This window comes from Bactrocera neohumeralis, chromosome 4, assembly GCF_024586455.1.
Source record: "Bactrocera neohumeralis isolate Rockhampton chromosome 4, APGP_CSIRO_Bneo_wtdbg2-racon-allhic-juicebox.fasta_v2, whole genome shotgun sequence".
NCBI classification, from domain to species: domain Eukaryota; kingdom Metazoa; phylum Arthropoda; class Insecta; order Diptera; family Tephritidae; genus Bactrocera; species Bactrocera neohumeralis.
In genome coordinates this window covers 10,298,523-10,318,164 of record NC_065921.1, presented here as the reverse complement: position 1 = coordinate 10,318,164, position 19,642 = coordinate 10,298,523, and the positions used below count along the sequence as shown (strand labels likewise).

The 19,642-nt window shown below is 34.2% G+C and overlaps 1 protein-coding gene across 3 annotated transcripts in view; it reads right to left on the bottom strand.

The window, feature by feature from the left end:
- Nucleotides 1-19,642, bottom strand: part of LOC126757577 (potassium voltage-gated channel subfamily H member 8) — a 191,078-nt gene that overhangs the window by 91,447 nt on the left and 79,989 nt on the right. For 2 of the 3 annotated variants that reach the window (XM_050471587.1, XM_050471588.1), the window contains exon 1: nucleotides 4,025-4,232. The exons of the other annotated variant lie outside the window; for it this stretch is intronic. In XM_050471587.1, coding sequence (XP_050327544.1) covers nucleotides 4,025-4,088 — 64 coding nt within the window. In that variant the 5' untranslated portion in view covers nucleotides 4,089-4,232. Of the gene's footprint in view, nucleotides 1-4,024; nucleotides 4,233-19,642 lie in introns of those variants that run through there. 3 annotated transcript variants of the gene reach the window in all.

Below are 19,642 nucleotides of genomic sequence, written 5' to 3'. Positions count from 1 at the left end.
AGAATTATTAGTACTTAAGTGTTTTTGTATACATGAATCATCGTCATGAAATATGCTAAACAATTCAAAAAGTTTGCAGCAATTTCTATTAGCTATATACTTGAGTGAATTGGAACAAAAGAGTGACACCAACCAACATTTGACTTCAAAATTTGTTAAATTTAGTAGCATTTTCATTTAGAATTTAAATTATTGTAAGCACTGGCATTCAAATCGCCCACAAATCAACACTTTGAAAGCAAATGCAGCTGCTCATTTGAATAAATTTATTTTGGCGCGCTTAATCCGATTAAAATGCCACAGCTGCAGCACCAGCGACGTCAGCTAAATGCACTCGAATGTGCACTCCTCACTAAAAACACTCGCATATGCTTAGTGGGTTCAATAAAATTTGCTCTGTCATTGCAGTATCTGCTTTATTACTTGTTTATTATTGATTTAATGCGACCACAAATTCGAACAGGCGCTACATTCGCGCGTTCAGCTTTAGCCATATATTTGAGCTTATTAGAATTATTCAATAAATAAAATTGAGTTATGGCGTTCGCAGAATTTAATTTTACGGCTATAAGCCGAATGAACCGAAATACATACATATGCATATAACTAAACATGCATTTTAACTAAATTTCGTTAGTTAAAATATGGAAATTTGACAGTAAACGTGACAATACGCTGTGCGTATCTGATAACGGATGATGCTCATAATTGTACAGTTAAAATTAATATTTGCTTAGTAATTAATAAGTAGTGACCTAATTTGAACATATTCAATGTGCATACTTAATGGATATGCCAATTAAACTTGTGTATTTAATTTAATATTGCTTGCTAGTTAAATCACGACATTCTAATTAAATATTTGAATATATTTTATATAATATTAATAGCCTCTATTACTTAAATATGGCTTAATTCAATATTCCTGAAACAAATGCTTCCTCAGTTAGATTTATTATCTGATCAAAATTGAAACGGACTAATAACAGGCAATAACATTTTCATGTATTTTAATAAACATTTCTGCTAACGTCTTCAAAACAGGCTCCAACTTTCTATAAACATGCTACTCCTATAAGCCTCGGATGTGGTGAGCGTCAGAGTTTTCTGCGAATATTGGTTTTTCGGTTTCGGCTCATTTTTTCAGCGAAATTCGGTGGATTGTTGGATAGTTTCGATATTATATTCATAAATCCATGTCTCCTGTTAACAGATGGCAGCTCTTTTAAAAATTACCACTAACGTTGTCAAGCATCTCTTTTGCAATATTTACTCGACATCGTTTCTGCAAAAGATTGTGGTCTTTGGGTATGAATCCAGCTCCCCAAAATACCTAAACATTTTCAATGATTCCGTAGTACCTATTCCAGTGGAAACATAACGTATCAATCAAACTCATTATTAAATTTTTTCGATGGTAAAAATCTTTTGCTTTGGTAAAACAAACTTTTACTTTGGGAAAAAATATTTTACTTTGCGAAGAGATTGTTTTCAATTCCGTCTGCGCCCGCTGCTTAAATCCGGGTCAGTCCGGGTCAAATTTGATCAAACGATATTTGTGTTTGTGTTGTCTGTAGTTTAAATAGACCAGTCCTGGTCAAATTTGATCAGCTAATATGTGTTCGTTTCTTTTCGTTTTTCAAAGTTTCTTGAAAAAATTAACAATAAAAGACATCGATTTCAGGAGAAAGTTCAGAAAATCTGTAAATGAAAGGCTGCAGTTTCTATCAAAGCTCAAAAGTAATACTTTTTGGACATACATAGAAATCTGATTTTGTAAATTTCTTTATGATGACATAAAATATGATTTATCCAACAATTGCAATAACGAATTTTAATGCGATAAATTTTAATTTAATTTGCTAATTTGCAGGTAATTTATTTGTTTTTACCGAGTTGTGTAATTTTTTAAAACAGCTGGCAACACTTCTCAAAAATATCTCCAACATGAATATTTTTTAAAAGGGTCTTATTTGATGGTGATGTTGCCATATTTCAGCTACTTTATTAATACAGTGCAATAAAAATTTGTAAAAGATGGCAACTCTTTTAAAAATTAAATCCATTTTTTACAACCATTATAACTCAATTTTATTAAATAAATATATAGAAATATGGCAACCTTTTCAAAAAATAGCTTCAACATAAATATTTTTTGAACTTTTCTTATTTTTATTTATTTCATTTTTATTTTATTATATTTCATTTGTTTAAGCAATTCAGTTTAATTAAAAAAAATATTACAGGTGGCAACACTCTTTAAGATTAACTTAAACCTTACGTTTTTCAAAAGTTATCTAGTTTGTTATACATTTTATACCACTATAATAATTCAATATTATTAAATAAAAACAGTAAAATATGGCAACACTCCTCAAAAACCATTTTCGAGAGTAATCTTGATTGGATCAGTAGGAAACCAGTAACATTAATGATCTTTTTAATATATATAAAAATAATTTGCAAACAATACCCAAACATGTGGCAACTCTCTCTTTATATTAACCTCTCCGAGCATTAGACAATATAATCGCACAATAATAGTCTTTAGATCTGTTCAGCCTACTGCGAATGTGATAGTTAAACTCGGTTATTATTTTAATAATTTGATTTTCCGTTAGTTTAGTTACCATATCTGTAAAATTATGGACCCGCTTTCGGAGTATGATTCTCAGGAGCATTATACTTAGCTCGTATACCTTCTTTGTAATATGTATTAAAAAACTACATAATACGTCTGAATGAAGATTGATAATCGTTTAAAAAGAACTTCATATCTAAACCTTTGCCATGAGAGATCGCAGTTAAATTTTGGAACAAAGTTAAATTTTAGTAAAAATAAGGCAATGCCAAAACACATAAAGGGAATACATAGAAAGAAAAGAAAAATAAAGTACCGTTGAAGAGCAATGAAACCATTAATAAAGCTTTACACTTTTTTGTCTAACCAGTTGATATTCACATTATACAAAACTATCTCAACTTGCAGTACTTGCCTGAAGCAACTCACTAACCTAACTACAAATTTCAATGAATTTTGGTGCATATGATCTCAATAATATTGTCAGTGTATATTTTGAGAACGGAAAAATATGGACAATAATTACAATTACTAGCCATATAGAGATTAATATAAATTTTATCGGTCAAACTTACTCGTAGTTAAGGTATCAGGGCCAACAGAGGACATTTTCACAGAACTTGTGTTCGGTATATAGTACTTAGCTGCTAAATATTAATAACCTAGCACCATACAATTATCAAATAATTTACAAAGCTACTTGTTACCCCCAAACCTCAAGCTCATAAACTACAAAACCCGAACTTCAGACTATAAATCTACGAATACCATGACATAACAGCTTCCCCTCAACCTCAACACAATAATTGTCCTTGAAATATTTGAAATGAACATTATAATAACAAATATTTCATGAGAAGAAGAACATTTTTCAGCAACAAATGCAATGCAGCAGCAGCAGGTCTCTGCTACAACAACAAAGCATGAAAATGCGCATTTTTCTTTGCATACTTGCGAGAAGCCCTAAAGCTATCTTCGCACGCTTTCTTTTCGCATTTCTATTTTACGTTTGCCTTTTTTCTATTTAGGTATTCCTTTAATATGCACAATCTGAAATGCCTTAAAGAGAGGAATGTCTGAGATGAATAAATCACAGCGCAGACAATAACCTCAAGGATAATGCAAAGCAAGACGAGGAAGCAGAATGAGCATGCCACGAAAGCCAAGCAGCAATGATGAGCAGCAACAACTTGTGGGACCCTTTTTGTGTTTGTGTATGTGTGAGCTGGGGTTTTTAGCTGTGCAGTTAAAGCAGTTGTGGTTGCATGCAACATGACAACATAAAGGCAACGCCAAGTAACTGCATAGCTAGTTAAGGAAGACCGTCTTTGCTCTGCTGTCTGCTGTCTTAGCATGCATTTCCACACCTGCAATGATGAAGAGCGAGCTGACTTGCTTTTTATGTGTAACTTCCAACCACACCGCCACAAGCTTTATGCTTACCATCTCTGCAGCGTCGTAGTGGTGGCTGCCGCGGCTTCTCCGGTGGCATCATTAATATTAACATGCTCAACGAAACACTAACATTTCACACACACACGCGCGCGCACAAAAGCTGCGAACGCGTGCGAAATTTTACACTTTTTACAAAATTTACAACAAAACACGCGCTTGGTGGCAACAATGCGTGGAAATTGAATGACACAGCGCACACAGGGGACGCAGAGCTTGCAACTTTCACTGCGAGTTATCCACAATATGCAGTTAAAATTATTTTCAGTTTCACTTTTTTCGAAAATATGCAAATTAAAATAGCGAAAATTTCGTCACTGCGCAACATTCGTTGGATTATGCAACAATTTTGACAACTTCGTCGCAGGAAAATCGTCGGAATTCGCATGTACTAGCGCACGCAAGGACCTTGTCGAATTCGCTGGTTTGTTAGCAAAATCCTTGTTTGGTCATTACACAAAAAAAAAAAAAACGAAGAAGCGCAACGCGTCTGTGGCACGCGAGTTTGAGGCGGCAGATAGGCAGCAACTGGCGCTTGCCATTGAATATCGGCAAATTGGCGTCGTGTGTGGAAAACGCGAAATGCGCAACAGCTGCCAGCTGCACCGACACCGACATCGACGCCGCGCAGCGCAAGTAAACAGGAAAGCGGATGCAAACGCGCACCTGCCCACAGCTATGAAAGCTCTACGAAGTGAGCTAGTGAGTACACAAACAGATAAACAATTATTAAATAATATATGCCTGTGAGTGTGTGTATACCTTTTAGAATGTCGGCTGAACACTAGCTGGATACCGCATATAAATACATAAATATCCCGCTAGTGTACATATGTACACACATAAACATCCATAGTGTTTATAAGTTAAGTGCTAGTGCACGTAAACACCTCCAATCTGTCACATATATTAGACGGGGGCATACGTAACATGTCAGCTTGTAAATATGAAAAGTTTAGCTATGGCGCTATTAATTATACCCAGCGTTTGTTAGCTGGAAAGGTTTAAGTTTATTTATAAACTTGCCGCATTTTCATGCCTATCATGCAAATACTATAAATTATAATTTGAAAGCAAAATAGCACAACAGGCAATTTCACAAATCAAATAGGGCTCTAAATCAATGGAACATGTGGTAAACGAATTCACGACGAACGAGTTGATAAATAATCACGCAGTAAACAAATAAACTGAGGCTCCAGGAGGTAATTATTTACCTCAAGTATGGGGTATATGCCCAAATTATAAGCAGAATTTCTCAGCAGTTCCATAGTTAGAGAAAACTCACCACAGCAGGAATGATTAACAGAGCGATCCACCGCAACAAATATAGCTCCCACACACTCTTGTACTTCACATACAAATATACCACCACATCCAGAGACATCATTCACATTTTACACTATAAGAGTGAATGAGAATTGTTCGAGAAAGAGGTTCGTAACCGAGAGGTCGATTAATCCACTGAGAGATAGATCAGAGTCATATACACAATACTATAAGTACTATCGCACAATAAATAACAGAAAACGCATGTGGTTGCCGTCAAATTTTACTGAGAGAGCCGAAGTTTTATCAGTTTATAATTCTCTGATTTCTAGATGATTATTGGTCTCCACAGTTTTTGATATTGTCACTCATTTTTTCCGTACTGTTCTAAAAATGTGTTGTGATATACATACATACAAGTAGTATGTGATGTACATATGAATATTATGAGTCTTGCTAGGAATGAAGTCAGTTTAAACTCAACTTCTTTGCCCTGTCTTTTAAACTAGTTTGATCACAGAAAGGTGGTTATCGATGTATCAAGCTACCTCTACAACGATAGTAAGAGCATTATTTTTTACATCTTCAATAGAAAAGTGACTTTAAAGGGTCACGTGAGCTTACGGGTTTCAAAAAATCATTTTTTTTTATTATGTTATTAAGTACAATATTGTCCAAAATTTTCAAGTTGATCCCAGTAATAGTTTCGGAGATACAGCCTTGAGAACTTGTGCGCTCGTAGCTAGCTTGACTAGGTGCGCCATCTTTAAACGCGTATTTCTGGAAACTATGTGTTTCTGAAGTCAGTTGACAGGACTTCTCCAGAACCACTCAACCGATCTTCATTCAAATTCACACAGGTCTTTGAGATAAAATTTTAAAATACTTGATCGAAGGATGTTTTTTCGAATAAAAATTCCCAAAATTTTCACTAAAATTTTAATTTTTTTTTTTGTAAAAATGTCTGAAAAAATCGATTTCAATATTCAGTTTTTTTCATTCGTCCAAGTTCTAAGTTAAGAATTTAATAAAAATACGTATTTTTTTACTTCAGATGATTCTATCAGAAGTTAACCTGGCAATGCAGGCAAATCTTTTTTGCGAGGGATCACCGGAAATGGCGTCGCCATGGCCAAGTTTAAAATTTTTTTTTTCCAAAAATTTCAGTCTCTTTGTTAATAGTGTATGCTTTTAACAATAAAAAATTCTAACAAAAAAAAAATTGTTAAAGAAGCTGTTTTTCCTCGAGGAAACGCATCTAAACCATTAAATTAATACTTAAATATAGGCCTTGATAGCTCAAAGTTGGTTTAGCCACGGTGATCCAAACATCGCTTTATTTTTCATAAATGAACCTTCGACTAAAAAAAAGGTTATTTTATATCGACAGCGTCCTTTGGTATTGATTTTCAGTCGTAAGCAGTACGTATCGAAAAAATCGAAGTGAGATAATCCAAACTTTATTTGTGCCAAGTTTGTTTTCACATTGACCTTTGAGAACTCGTTGTTAAAGCACGTTTTGCTTGTGCTCATCATTGCCAAGAAAGATACTCCGGATTATCACGAAACTGTACCGCAACGGAAGAAAATCCAAGCTTTATATACTATATACATATATGATATTTGAGTACTTAGTACTCACTTAATATTTTTACTACGCTTCCTGTTACGAGATCTTAAGTCAGAAAAATCAAAAAATATTTTTTACCAATCCCAGTTACAGTGTTGGGTATAAAAACTGCACTTTTATATTGGCATCAGTATACCTACTTATTTGTTTACTCACATGGCAAGGCACACGAACACTCATGTGTCGTAAATCTTAGTTCTACAACCCACTGAAAAACAAAAAAGTTATCTGCCTTCACAGCTGTGCCACCCCACACCATAACACTGTCATACATGCCGTTATCAGCCACATAAATGCCACTTAGTTGTCGTGGACTCATTAGTTACAGTCAACTACTCATAGTCGCGCTTTCATCGTTATAATATTTAATTTTAGTTAAGTTTATAATAAATTGCTGATGGTTGTAATAACGCGAATGCGAGCTGACAGCACTAAAAATAAAAGAGACTGCATAAGTTATGAAGCAGCGCTGCGAATGGTATTGAAAGCATACATACACACATGCAAATGTTTTATTTACAACAAGCATGCATACATATATATATGGATATATGCATACAATGTATATAAAACTTGCATTAATGAAGCAGATATTTACTTTTCCCGCAATTGACAGATACACCCCGTATATGTGCATGTGTGTGCGACTCTCCAGATATAGCGAATAAATATCGCGTTTAAAGCGCTTATATAAATAAGTGACGCACCCTCGCATTATGTATTATTCCCCTGTCAGCTTTGGTTTATTCTTGGCTGCACGTTTTGGGATGTCAACCGCATTACCGTTATTATCAGCTGCATAAAATATTATTGTTATTGGCTTGAATGAAATTGCAATGCTGAGATTTTACATTGCAGCGCCCTTCTTCTAATTTTAGCGCTACAATCACTTTGTTCTCCCCCTTATATAACGTTTTTTATTTTTGTTGTTGCACGGCTTGCGTTTCCCTCACTGCACTCATTTGTTGCCTGGCTCAGCTATTACTCACATTTATTTTCATATTTCACTTCATAATGGCTTTTCGATGCATTAATAGCTCGCACAAGTCGCTAATTTCTAACTATAGCTGTTATGTGTAACGGTAACGCTTGTATTTCATATTTGCATTTCCATCCTTTGCAACAGCGTATTATACTGTGTTTATTGAACAAGTCGTGTTATTAATAAAATCAGCTGTCAGATCACCTTTGTTGTTAATTTTAGAAATTAGTGCAGTATTTAGCAAATATAAAGAACTCAATAATAAGATGATGCATAAAAGTGAATATATAATAGTTAAAGCTTAATCTAGTTTAGAAAAGAAAACCACAATCTTGAGCCAAATTTTCTATTATAAGTTAGTTTAAAACGAATTTTAATTCACTTAAGAATATCATCAATATTTTCATCCCCCAAAATCGAAGAGAAGTTCACCATAACATCATACATACTCAACATCAAATTTGACAGCAACATTTTTGGTATTTCCGCCATGTCGGTATATTATGTATACCTAAATATTTCCAAAAATTAGCGTACGATAATGCCACTGTGTTCAATTTTCGCAAAACTAATATATTTATTTTAAAAAGTACATTCAAATGATTTAATAGGGCAAACATTTATGTAGGTTTTCAATCCAAATTTTCAATTTTGTACAAACTTTTTGGAGATGAGCTCATTCAGAATTTGTTAGTACCTTTCCGAAAAGCTTCAAGAAAAATAGTTTCAGAGTCGTTACTCATATACCAAACTAATATAATTCAACTAACTATACAACCCCACGGTCTCACGGTGCTATACACTATCCGCTAGTTCAAAATAATGCAACCTCACCTATACAAAAAAGAACTGAAATGAGATAGACCGGTCTTCAACATATGGGGAAAACTTCTATTTTTGGTATCTAAATCTCGAACTCGAATTAAACTATGAACTAGGAATTTCTGAGTTTTTAGAAAATGTTTAAGAAAAGATACCTTCTCATAGTTCAAAGTTGATTAAGAGTTGATTAAGTCTAGCAAAGGAATGGTGCAATACGGTAGGGTTAAGTATCAATCCGTCAAAAACTGGTAACTTGGGTTCAAAAAATTGAAAATTTTTTTTGGCTTAATTTGAAAGTACAATGTCTTGAGAATATACTGTGAAAATTTCAGACATAAATTCGAAATATTTCGGGAGTTATAACGAGTTTCCTAGAGCGCCTCGGAGTCCTCTCCCTCCAGTTGGTTGAACACGCGTTTTTCTCGAAAACATTGTTTTTCTGGTCAGCACGGGTCCTAACTTCTTTTCTACTGAGCCGATTGCTTTCAAATTTAGTTTTAACAGGTTGTTCTACACACTTATAGTTCTCGTTGAACTTACGAAATTTTTTACAACCTTTTCTTTCTAAAAAAAAGGATTTATTTTTCAAATTTTATGCCTTTTTTTATTTACCCTTGAAATTTAACTTCAGTAGTTCTGACCAGAATGACATCTCTATAGAATAAGAATAATCAAAAATATTTGAATTCAGAAAACATCAAGAGTCAAAATCACTGGGGAACCCACGTGCTTTATTTTTTGAAGGTTCCAACCAGAAACAATAATAATAGTAAAAAGTATTAAATTTTTCAATCCAATAATTTTTTCAATGGGATAAATAAAAACACTCTAAATATTGAGATAATTCATTTTTATTTACCAAACAGAAAAGCACTTCAAAGAAGTCAGAGTCATTAGTATACCAGACTAATATAATTCAAAACGAAGATCTCTTCCAACCCCACGGTCTCACTGGAGGTGCTATAAGAGGACAATAGTCACACTTTAGACTCAAAAAAACAGCACATCAGGTGTCAAAAGCCACCAAACTTATGATATCAACATATGCAAACCAGGTTTCATCAGATGACTTTATATCATGGTCATATGACCCATTTTAACTTATGGAACGGTTGCTTGAGCATCGAAAGCAACGCAGTTTTTGGTGGGCCTTCAACTATCGAAGCTGCAAAGGCTCGCTTGCGTTTGTGCTTCGGTGGCAAGAATCATTTGCCCAACTTGCAGTCATGCTGGAGTGCACACCTCTGCATTAGTGATCAAACAGGTAGATAAACATACCATGCTACTCATGTCAGCAGATGGTTTTGGCAAATGGACGCTAATGTCGTCTCAACGAAATGAAAGCCTTGAAAAGACACTGTCAAGAGCCTTTCTTCCAAAGAAACGGCATTACTAGGATAAACTTACGACGCAATAAAAAGAAGGCATTGAGTTACATAAAAACTCTTCATACCAATGGGATAAATGGAGCATCGATCTTCTTGAGAGAACTATGCAGTGGTCATTGTGCAGAAAGCATAAAACAGGCATTTCTCGAACGCTATAAACCATCGTCACGCTATACTCAGCGATAGTCAAGTGACACTAAAAACAAAACTCAGCTTATGAGGTCAAATCGCTTTTAGTGGAGGAGTGTATTGAAAGGATGAACCGCCTATCAGTTTGCAACCGTGGTCAGATGATCTGGGTAATAAAGTGGTAGCCGGCAATGAGCCCGACGAACTAGCCCGTTGCGGTCCAGGATGATGGGGCCAGAACCGTGCATTGCGATGGGGCGCCACACCATATAGTCGCTGCTCCGCACAGAGAAAAGAGTGGATAGAGAATGGTACTTGCAACAGGCAGTAGGAATGCCCCTCACCAAGCTACTACTAGGAGGGTACAACCTTGCAAAGTTTAGGGATATGGTAAACATATCCCGTGACAAAACCCGCCTCCTTATCGCTTGCAATTCCTTCACTGCCAAACAAATTTAATATCTATTCTGTCAATTTTGCTCGGGATATCTTTTTCGTACACACTGGGCCAGAAAACTAATAGAAAGCTATTGCCGTCCAGTCGAAAAAGAGAGAGCGGGGTATTTGTGCTTGTTCCTTACCTCATTCAAGACCTATTAAAACACTTATTGAGAATAAATAAAGTAAGTTTAATTCGCTGCAAAATACAAAATTTGATTTTGCCTGCCTAAATGTAATTAGCTTTGCTTGATGCAGTATAGATTCTATAAAAGAGATCCGAAAATATTGACCTTAAAATAAATGTACTTAAGGCGTCTTAAAATTTCGTTTTTGTGCTGAATATATAATGGAAAAGAAGAGGTTCTAAGAAAAAAAATAGGATCAAAAACTTGTTTAAGAAAACTCTCGCTTCTGTCCCTCCAAATTATGACAGCCCCACAAAAACGTCAACTAATCGATTCAATACCCAGGCACAGTAGCAAATCGCTCTTTTATACAAAAACAACTTCAACCATATTTAAACTAATGACAATATCTAATATGGAAGCTTAATCTGCTATCTCATTATGAGGTACAAAATATTTCCATCTCCGTTAGCCGTGACACATATTTTTCCCAAATACCGTAATTTTTTTAATAAACAATAATGTTATCACTAATCTGTGCAATTTTAATAATTTCAGCTAATTCGTTTTGCCAACGACCGCGGAGTCTCATTAAAATTAAGCCAATTTACACGAAACGACGGACGACGCGCAAATGAACTTTTCCACCACCACTAATTGTAGGTTAGAATTTTAATGAAGCGAAACATAAATGAAAAGTTCAGCATTTGTCCACAGCACAGCAAGCGTATATTTCTATAAACGAGTATGTATATATACATACATATATACAGTTGCAACGTGCATATACAAGCGCTATTACCTTTCTTCTTTGTGTGCGGCGAGCTAGTACCATGGTCCACGGCTGCCTTGTGAGAATTCTTTAGAGGCATGCTCTTTACCGTTTTTGCACAAATATTAACCGTTATTAGAGAATTCGACGCTTTGAAAAAATAGATCCACTTAATATTCACTAACGCTTCTAATTTGTTTGGCTTTAGACCGCACATGCAACTCCGTTATAAGTGTGCCTTTAACTGCCTAACAGTTGAGATTACAACATTTAGCACAGGGTTTAACACAAAATCGGTGCAGTAAAAGTTCAAAAATTCAAGATTGTCGTTACGTCATGGCAAATATATGACAAACGCTTCTTTATTACCAAGATAATAAGCAAGTGTGCTGAAATGCACAGAGAAGATAAGCTATTTTCGATTTTTATTATAAGAAAATAGCAAATATTTGTTGTTATGACTAACCTCTCTGTTGGGTTTCGAGAATTGAAAGACGAATTGTAGCTAGTTCAAATCATTGTTATCTGATTGTCGATAAGTGTGTTATAATATTTGCAGCAAATCAGGTTCTATAATGAAACTTTGGGTGATAATTTGTCACAATACAGGGTGAGTCATCGAAAAAATTGGAAAAAAAAAAAAAAAATTTAATACTTTATTCTCCAACTATGTTCTTGACACAATGTCAGCAGTTCGCATCTAGACTTTTTTCACCTAGTTTCAAGCAGACATCATGAACTAACGATTGCTGCTGAGATCATTCTACGTTACTGGAATAACAGCTGATCCATGTTGGCGTACTTTTTTCGATAGCTCCATTTTTGACAGATCACGCGTGAGTCGTGTCATTTTTGTTCAACTTTATTACGAAAACTTACGATCTGTAAGAATATTTCGCGAGATTCGCTCAACTTATAGTAAATATAATCGGCCTACTGAGCGTACTGTTCACAACACTATCACCCATCTTGAGACCCAGCATTCATTATTGGATAATATTCGACCAAACAGACCACATCCAGCACGCAGTGAAGAAAATATAGCAGCCGTAGCTGAGAGTGTATACGAAAGCCGTGGATTCGGCGCCGTTCGCAGCAACTCGGACTGACGTATGAAACGGCTTATCGCATTTTACGTCGAGATCTTATATTAAGAGCATATAAAATACAGCTTGTGCTATAACTGAAGCCGCTCGACCTTCCCAAGCGGGCTGTTGAAAAGGTCCAAGAAGATCCGACATTCTCGAACAAAATTTTGTTCTGCGTTGAGGCCCATTTCTAGCTCAATGGATATGTAAACAAGCAAAGTTGCCCCATTTTAGACGAATAACAACCTCAAGATTTTCAAGAGCTGCCATTTCATTCAGAAAACGGTTTGGTATATTTCCATATTTCTTCAAAAAATATGACGGTGAGAACGTAACCGTCAATAGTAACCGAATATTTCACGCCTGAAATTGAAACTCCTGATATCGGCTAAATTTGGTTTTAACAAGACGCCGCCCCTACGCACACATCGCAACAGCCAATGGATTTATTGGGAGAACTCAAGAACAGCTGGTTTTTATAACCCTAAATAGTTTCCTAGATGGGTAACTTTTTTGTAATACTTGTATAAATCGGACTATATATCACATATTTCAGATGCTGACCTTATGACATAAGATTCTTGTCTTGTAGGTATGATTAAATCTATTAAATGAATGGATGTTTCTATATGTACTAAGGTGATCTTACTCAAACCAATGATCGAGTTTTGATCAATCTAAGGGCAAAAATTGGTAATCCACTTGTCTTCGAAGATTTTATATAGAGAACTTGGCGGGATTACTATCAGATTTTACATATTTTATGCTGATATCTCCAGTAGCACCACTTGCTAAATACTCTAAACAAATTATCCAATGGTCCGATTTTCGAAGAAATGCATTTTTGATCTTTTCAAAAATCGAAGTTTTTCTGGACAAAACTTCCAAGCACTTAGATAAAATTTAACTTCCAATTTGTAATTTTTTCCAACTGTCCGTCGTTGCATGGAAAATATCTTCTAGCTTGAAGAGATTTTTTTCAGGTTTCTTCTACGAAGAATGTCGAAATTGTTGCAACAGCTCCTCCACCCTTTTGTTTAGCGCAGTTGGAGATCGTGTGAAACTTGAGAAATATTTAATAGTTTGCTAAAAAAATTTTATTGTGTATGCTTAAAATATGTAGAAATATACTATTGAAATTTTAAAGCATTGATAAAGCACTTTTTTCATTCCCACAAATAAGCCTTTTTGAGGCTGCCTTTCAAAAAACCCATCAATTGAATTCAAATATTATATTGGGCGCAGAATATTGCAATTGTGCATAAAAATATGTATCATGTTAACTTTTAATGCAAAAAATATATATTTGTGTAGATAAACATTTGTGTTGCTTTTGTTGGCAAGCGAACTAAAAATATCTGCTTCCGCCGCACTTTTGTGGTTTGACTCGAAATTTTAGCTGATAAGTTTTAAATTCCCACAGTGGCGTGCACTTGCGGTTACTTAAGGGTTAAAAATAGGATTGTTTGAAGCTTTTTGTTTTAAGCGACACATACATGTGTTTATCAGAATATATATGTATTGGTGTAAGCAAAAATTGAAGATGTCGATTATATTTTAAATATTTTAGAACAATCAATTTGTATGAATAAATAATAAATTTGTGAAAATGAACTAAAAGTGTAGAACTTAAAGCTGGGATTTAGGTAAAAAAATGTAAAGTGCGCCAAATGTTTCAAATTTTTAGCAAAAGAATGTAAGATTAAATACACTGCTTTAAGGGGTCTTAAGGGAATTCAAGACATTAAAGACGACTGAGAAGAGTTGCCACTTGTTGAATTTTTAATAATAAAAAAACTGAAATAAAAAAAGTTTAGTTCTATAATTTGAGCTTACTATAAGACTTAGCAGGTCTAAAAATGATTTCACTTACAATGATATGTGAGTAGAGTAGCCAGCCGTTTAAAAATTTTAAATAAAAAATTGTTTATGTAAATTGACACCGAACAACAATAAAATGGTTCAAAAAGTCTAGAATTATAAGTTACTTTTTGCGAGAGTTGCCACCTATTTAAACATTTTAATTAAACATTTTTGTGTGTATTGACGAGTTTTCGCATTATAGGTATTAGGCAAAGAAAATTTCAGATGACTGCAGTGGCAAAAAATTTTTAATAATAAGGTTCACAAAGTACTACATGTTTAGCGTTCTGCTGTGTGCCTTCGCTTTAAGTCGTGGGTATTTAAATCCATATAGCATATATGTATATATATATTTTGCCAGATAGTTGCCACCTATTTGAAAAAAAATGGTTTTTTAAAATTGAATTAATTAATAAGCGAAAACCAAAGGAAAAAGAGAAATTTTTTTGCGGAGAGGAACAAATTTTTGAAAGTGGTTGCCACCTATTTAAAAAAAATATAATTTTTTAATTTAAATTAATTTAGAAGCAAAAATAAAAACAAACTTAAAATTTTTTTGTAGAGAGAAAAAAATTTTTGAAAGTGGTTGTCGAAAAAAAAAAATTTTGTAGAGAGAAAAAAATTTTTGAAAGTGGTTGCCACCTATTTGAAAGAAAATATTATTTTTTAATTTGAATTAATTTTTAAGCGAAACTAAAGAAAAGCTTTACGAAAAAATTTTTGTAGCGAAATTTTTTAAGAGGGTTGCCACTTATTTCTATATTGGATACACTATTTCACCAGTATGTTCGTATCATATAAGGGTAATTGAACAAATTTTGATTTACTTTCTCTTCTATAAATATAATAAAATATCAATCTGCCTTTAAAACTCCCAAATGACTACCATATCCACAAAACACATACACTGCACTCATTTAATCAAATTAAGCTAACTTTGCACTATTCAATTTTAGTTGCTTATATTTTTTGTAAAGGTATTTTCTCAACTTAAAATTTTAATATAATTTTTGCGTGCAAAGCGAATGTCCACACTGTAAACTTTTCATATTGCATTATCTGCTAAGGCCACGGCACAAAGCAAGAGTTTAATTAAATAAACACAAGGTGTTGCGTTGCTTACGCAATTTTGTTTTCCTTCTACACAATATCCTTGCTATGTTTTTAATTGGTTGAAACTGATATTATAGTTTGCCAGCTGGCGTTTTCTTTTCTACTTCTTCTTCCTCGATGTACTCTATTTGCTCTTTTACGCTCGCAAAAAGTTATTTTACTTTAATTAAAGATGGAAAGTTTTAGAGCTAGTGTAATATTATAGTTTATAGGTTGTACTTATTGTTTTTATTTGGAGGGTAGACGAAATGGTAGTTTACACTTACAGGAATAGATCCGTTGACTAACAAGGTAGGTAGGACAGTTATTACGCACAGAATTCATTAGCAAAGTGTGATTCTATAGAGAATATACAATAAATCAATTACTTCTCGCCTCCTGGAATATAAAAAGACTTTTCTTGCGAATTGGATTACTATAGCATATAGCTGTCATACAAACTGACCGATCAAAAACAAAATACAAATATTTTTTATATCCATTTACGCTATAAGAATTGCACATGTGAAGGTTGTTACAGCCTCTATTAAAGGCTTTTTTGTCTCTTCCCTTCCACCTAGATAAGCGTTGTTCTTGAACTAAAAATTTTGAATAAATATAAGGTACATGCCATGAAGTGTCAAAATTGGCAGCACAAAAAAAAAAACTAGCTTGAAATTAAGCTATTTTTTGTATGCAATGAAGTCCATAAAAAACGAAAGCAAATGGCAAAAAGCATTGTCAGTAGCAACAGGCGTACGTGCCATGCAATCTATGCCCGAAATTCTTCTTTTTTTTATCGCTGCACAGTAGGGGTATGCTGTGAGTCAAAATACACAAGAATCTAATTGTTCAACTCTATGCAGATATATGTATGTCAGCTGTGCGCCATTGGCCGGTCACTGCCAGCGTCTAACGTCGCTTTTAACTCACAATGAAGCCAATTTGCGTTTTCGCCAAACGCGTTGGAGCATTAATAACGCAGCACAGTTTTCGGAATACAAGTTAACTGACTTTTTATACGCTCCTGACGGATTGAGGTGCATTGCGATTGAGTTGCGGAGATTTCAGCAACATATCTGCATGCAATGGTGTATAGAATGTATGAAAACACAGTATTACGCGAACTACTGGAGCGTGAATGTAGTGCTAGAATTAACTCTGATTTGTTTACGGAAAATTTTTGGATATATTCCCTTAGATTTTCTTGTGACAAAATTCCAATGAAAATGCAAAACTGTGAATTAAACGCCCCAATAAGGTAGTTAACCTGAAATGCGACCGTTGCGTATGAGTAACTTATAAGCCGCGTGAGAGCAACTTGTTTAACAAACAAGCAAGGATTTACGGCAACATGTTTATATACATATTATGAATATATTAGATTTGTAGGCTACCAGAGATATTTACATTGAAATACTCATCCACACACGGAGTTAAGTAGATATTAAGCCTAAAGGCAGCCAAATAGCTTGTAAGTGAAAACGTGCTTAGCATCGAATATTTGGGAAGCAATGCAAAAAAAACCTACAAATGTATATATATACATATATATAGTTATATAGAACATATATATATAAATATAAACACATATGTACGTGTAGCGCATAAGAAATGCATAAAAAGGTATCGACAAAAAACGCAGAGTTTCTTTGCGTAATAAATATACATATATCTATAAACTACATATACTATATGTACATATATTTTATACACAGTTATGTAACAAAGCTTTTTACTCAGCTCTTCGTATTCAATACGTGCGTCTATTCTATGCTCCCTCTTGTCTTTATGCGGTGAAAGCAAATTGGTTTTATTAACACTATGTAACATTCCCAGTATTTTATTATTTTGTTGTTATTTCTTGAGGTTGTTATTGTCTCTTAGGGCACTAACTAGTTGAACATTGAAATTCAATTTACACGCATGCTATTTTTCTCCAGCTTACCACATTCTCGAAGCATTCTTTTGTTTTCATGGAAACCTAACAACAACTTGTTGCAAGTACATAGTTATATACTATATAAGTGTAGCTACATTTGTCTACACAAATACATATATAGCTGTAAATATGTAATGTTTCAATAACACACACTTATGAACTATGGAAACTCCTGTGTTTTAATAATTTATGTTACACTTGAAATGGCCTCCAAGCCCTTAACATATTATAATATATTTGCATCTACACTTATAAATTTAGTTCCATAAGTACTATGTATGTGGAGTATTTGCTTTAGAATTTACATCATTTTATAATTTCAAGTATTATTAATTGTTACAAACTATAAGCAAACAAATGTAATTACTTTGCAAATAATTAGAGTTTAATGGAAAGAAGCTTAATTTTTGCTTATATTTAACAGGTTTCCCAATGAAAGAGAGTCTGTTATTTAAAATAAGAAAATACACAGATCATTGGGGCTTCACATAATGATGAATCTTAATTTACTTGCTCGTAAAATATATCAGCCACAACCACTCGCCTCTAAGAACAATATAGATATTTGAACAAATCTGATACGGACTCGTCTTACGAAAGAATTTGCATGCAATTTTTGTTTTCAATCGCATCATGGCTACGGAAGTGTAGAAAATTTGCAAAAGTGTTTTGGAAAGCCAGCTTTATAAGAAAGCACTGAAGATCGTTAAGTCATCGAGGACTTGCCTTCAACGTGTCGTCCATCCACCGCTGTTAATGCGGATAACATCGAAAAGGTTAAAGAAACAGACTTTGAAAATGGTCGTGTTAACGTCAGAGAGATAGCAGAGACTCTCAACCTCTCCTGTGGATCGACACAAATGTTGGTTAATAATTTGAGTATGAAACGTGTCAATGTTAGACTCGTACCAACAGACCCGAATATTTTGCAAAAATAACATTGAGTTGAGGTCGCAAAAGAGGTACTTGATAACAAAGCCACATGGCGACTTCGTTTCCTAGCTACACAACAATCGGACTTCATTAGATAAGAAGATTTCTCAACACAATCAGCTTTAAGAAAAATTTATATCTAATTTATCCTATAATCATCCACATAAAATGGTCAAGAAATAAAATAAGTTACCCCGATCTATTGATAAACTGTACGCGTGAAAGACTATACTCTAGAACTGCGAATTCACTAAATTTTACACCAGCTTAAAGTATGTAATTAATTTCGGAGAGAAAAGAACCACTCACAAAGGTTAACATTATCCGGCAAGCAAGGTAAAGGCGGTTATTTGATTGGTTGAAAATGGAGGCCAACATTAAGCCTTTTGTGATCTCAGGCGGTAACTAAATTAAGCTCTATCCCCCAACTCAATGATTTTGTAAAAATCCTGATTTTTTTTCCACACCAGTTGCCGAATATTCCTTGAAGTTGTAATCATTGGGAGCATTGGAAGATATCTTTTCCTGCGCCGGCTAAAGGCTGGGCATTCGCAAATATATTGTTCCTGCTTCTCATGATCCTTCGCGCTTGCTATGCATTCCACCGAATATACTTTTCTATTTTTCTAATTTTCTGAAAATGGAATCTTAAGAGTAGGTACCCTACAATTTACTACTTAAGTTCCTTTTTACCGGGAAGTAAAGCTTTTTGGACTACAATATCATTCACACTACCCCAAAGGTGCATATGTAGTTTTTGCCGTAAGAACTGTCGATCCAGTACCATTAGTCCATTCTTCTTTACTGGAGAACGAAAATATTTTGTTGTATTCCTCATTAATCCTTTTTTCTTGGTCGCATTGCCAATTTATTGAGAACTAGAGACCGCATTGCCTTCTTCAAAATCTAAATACTGCAAGAAGAATGCAATCAAAAATAAAAATTTCGTTAATTAAATCTGAGAGATTTTCTCTTCTTTTAAATATCTCAGTTTTATTTGAAACTCCTCCTTTTTTCATACACTCAACTCTCACAGCATTTTACTTCAACAATAATATTTGTTCCTTCAGCATATTCAACATACTTTCAGCCTCACTCCCATTAGCAATACTTATACTCACTTTTTCTTTCTC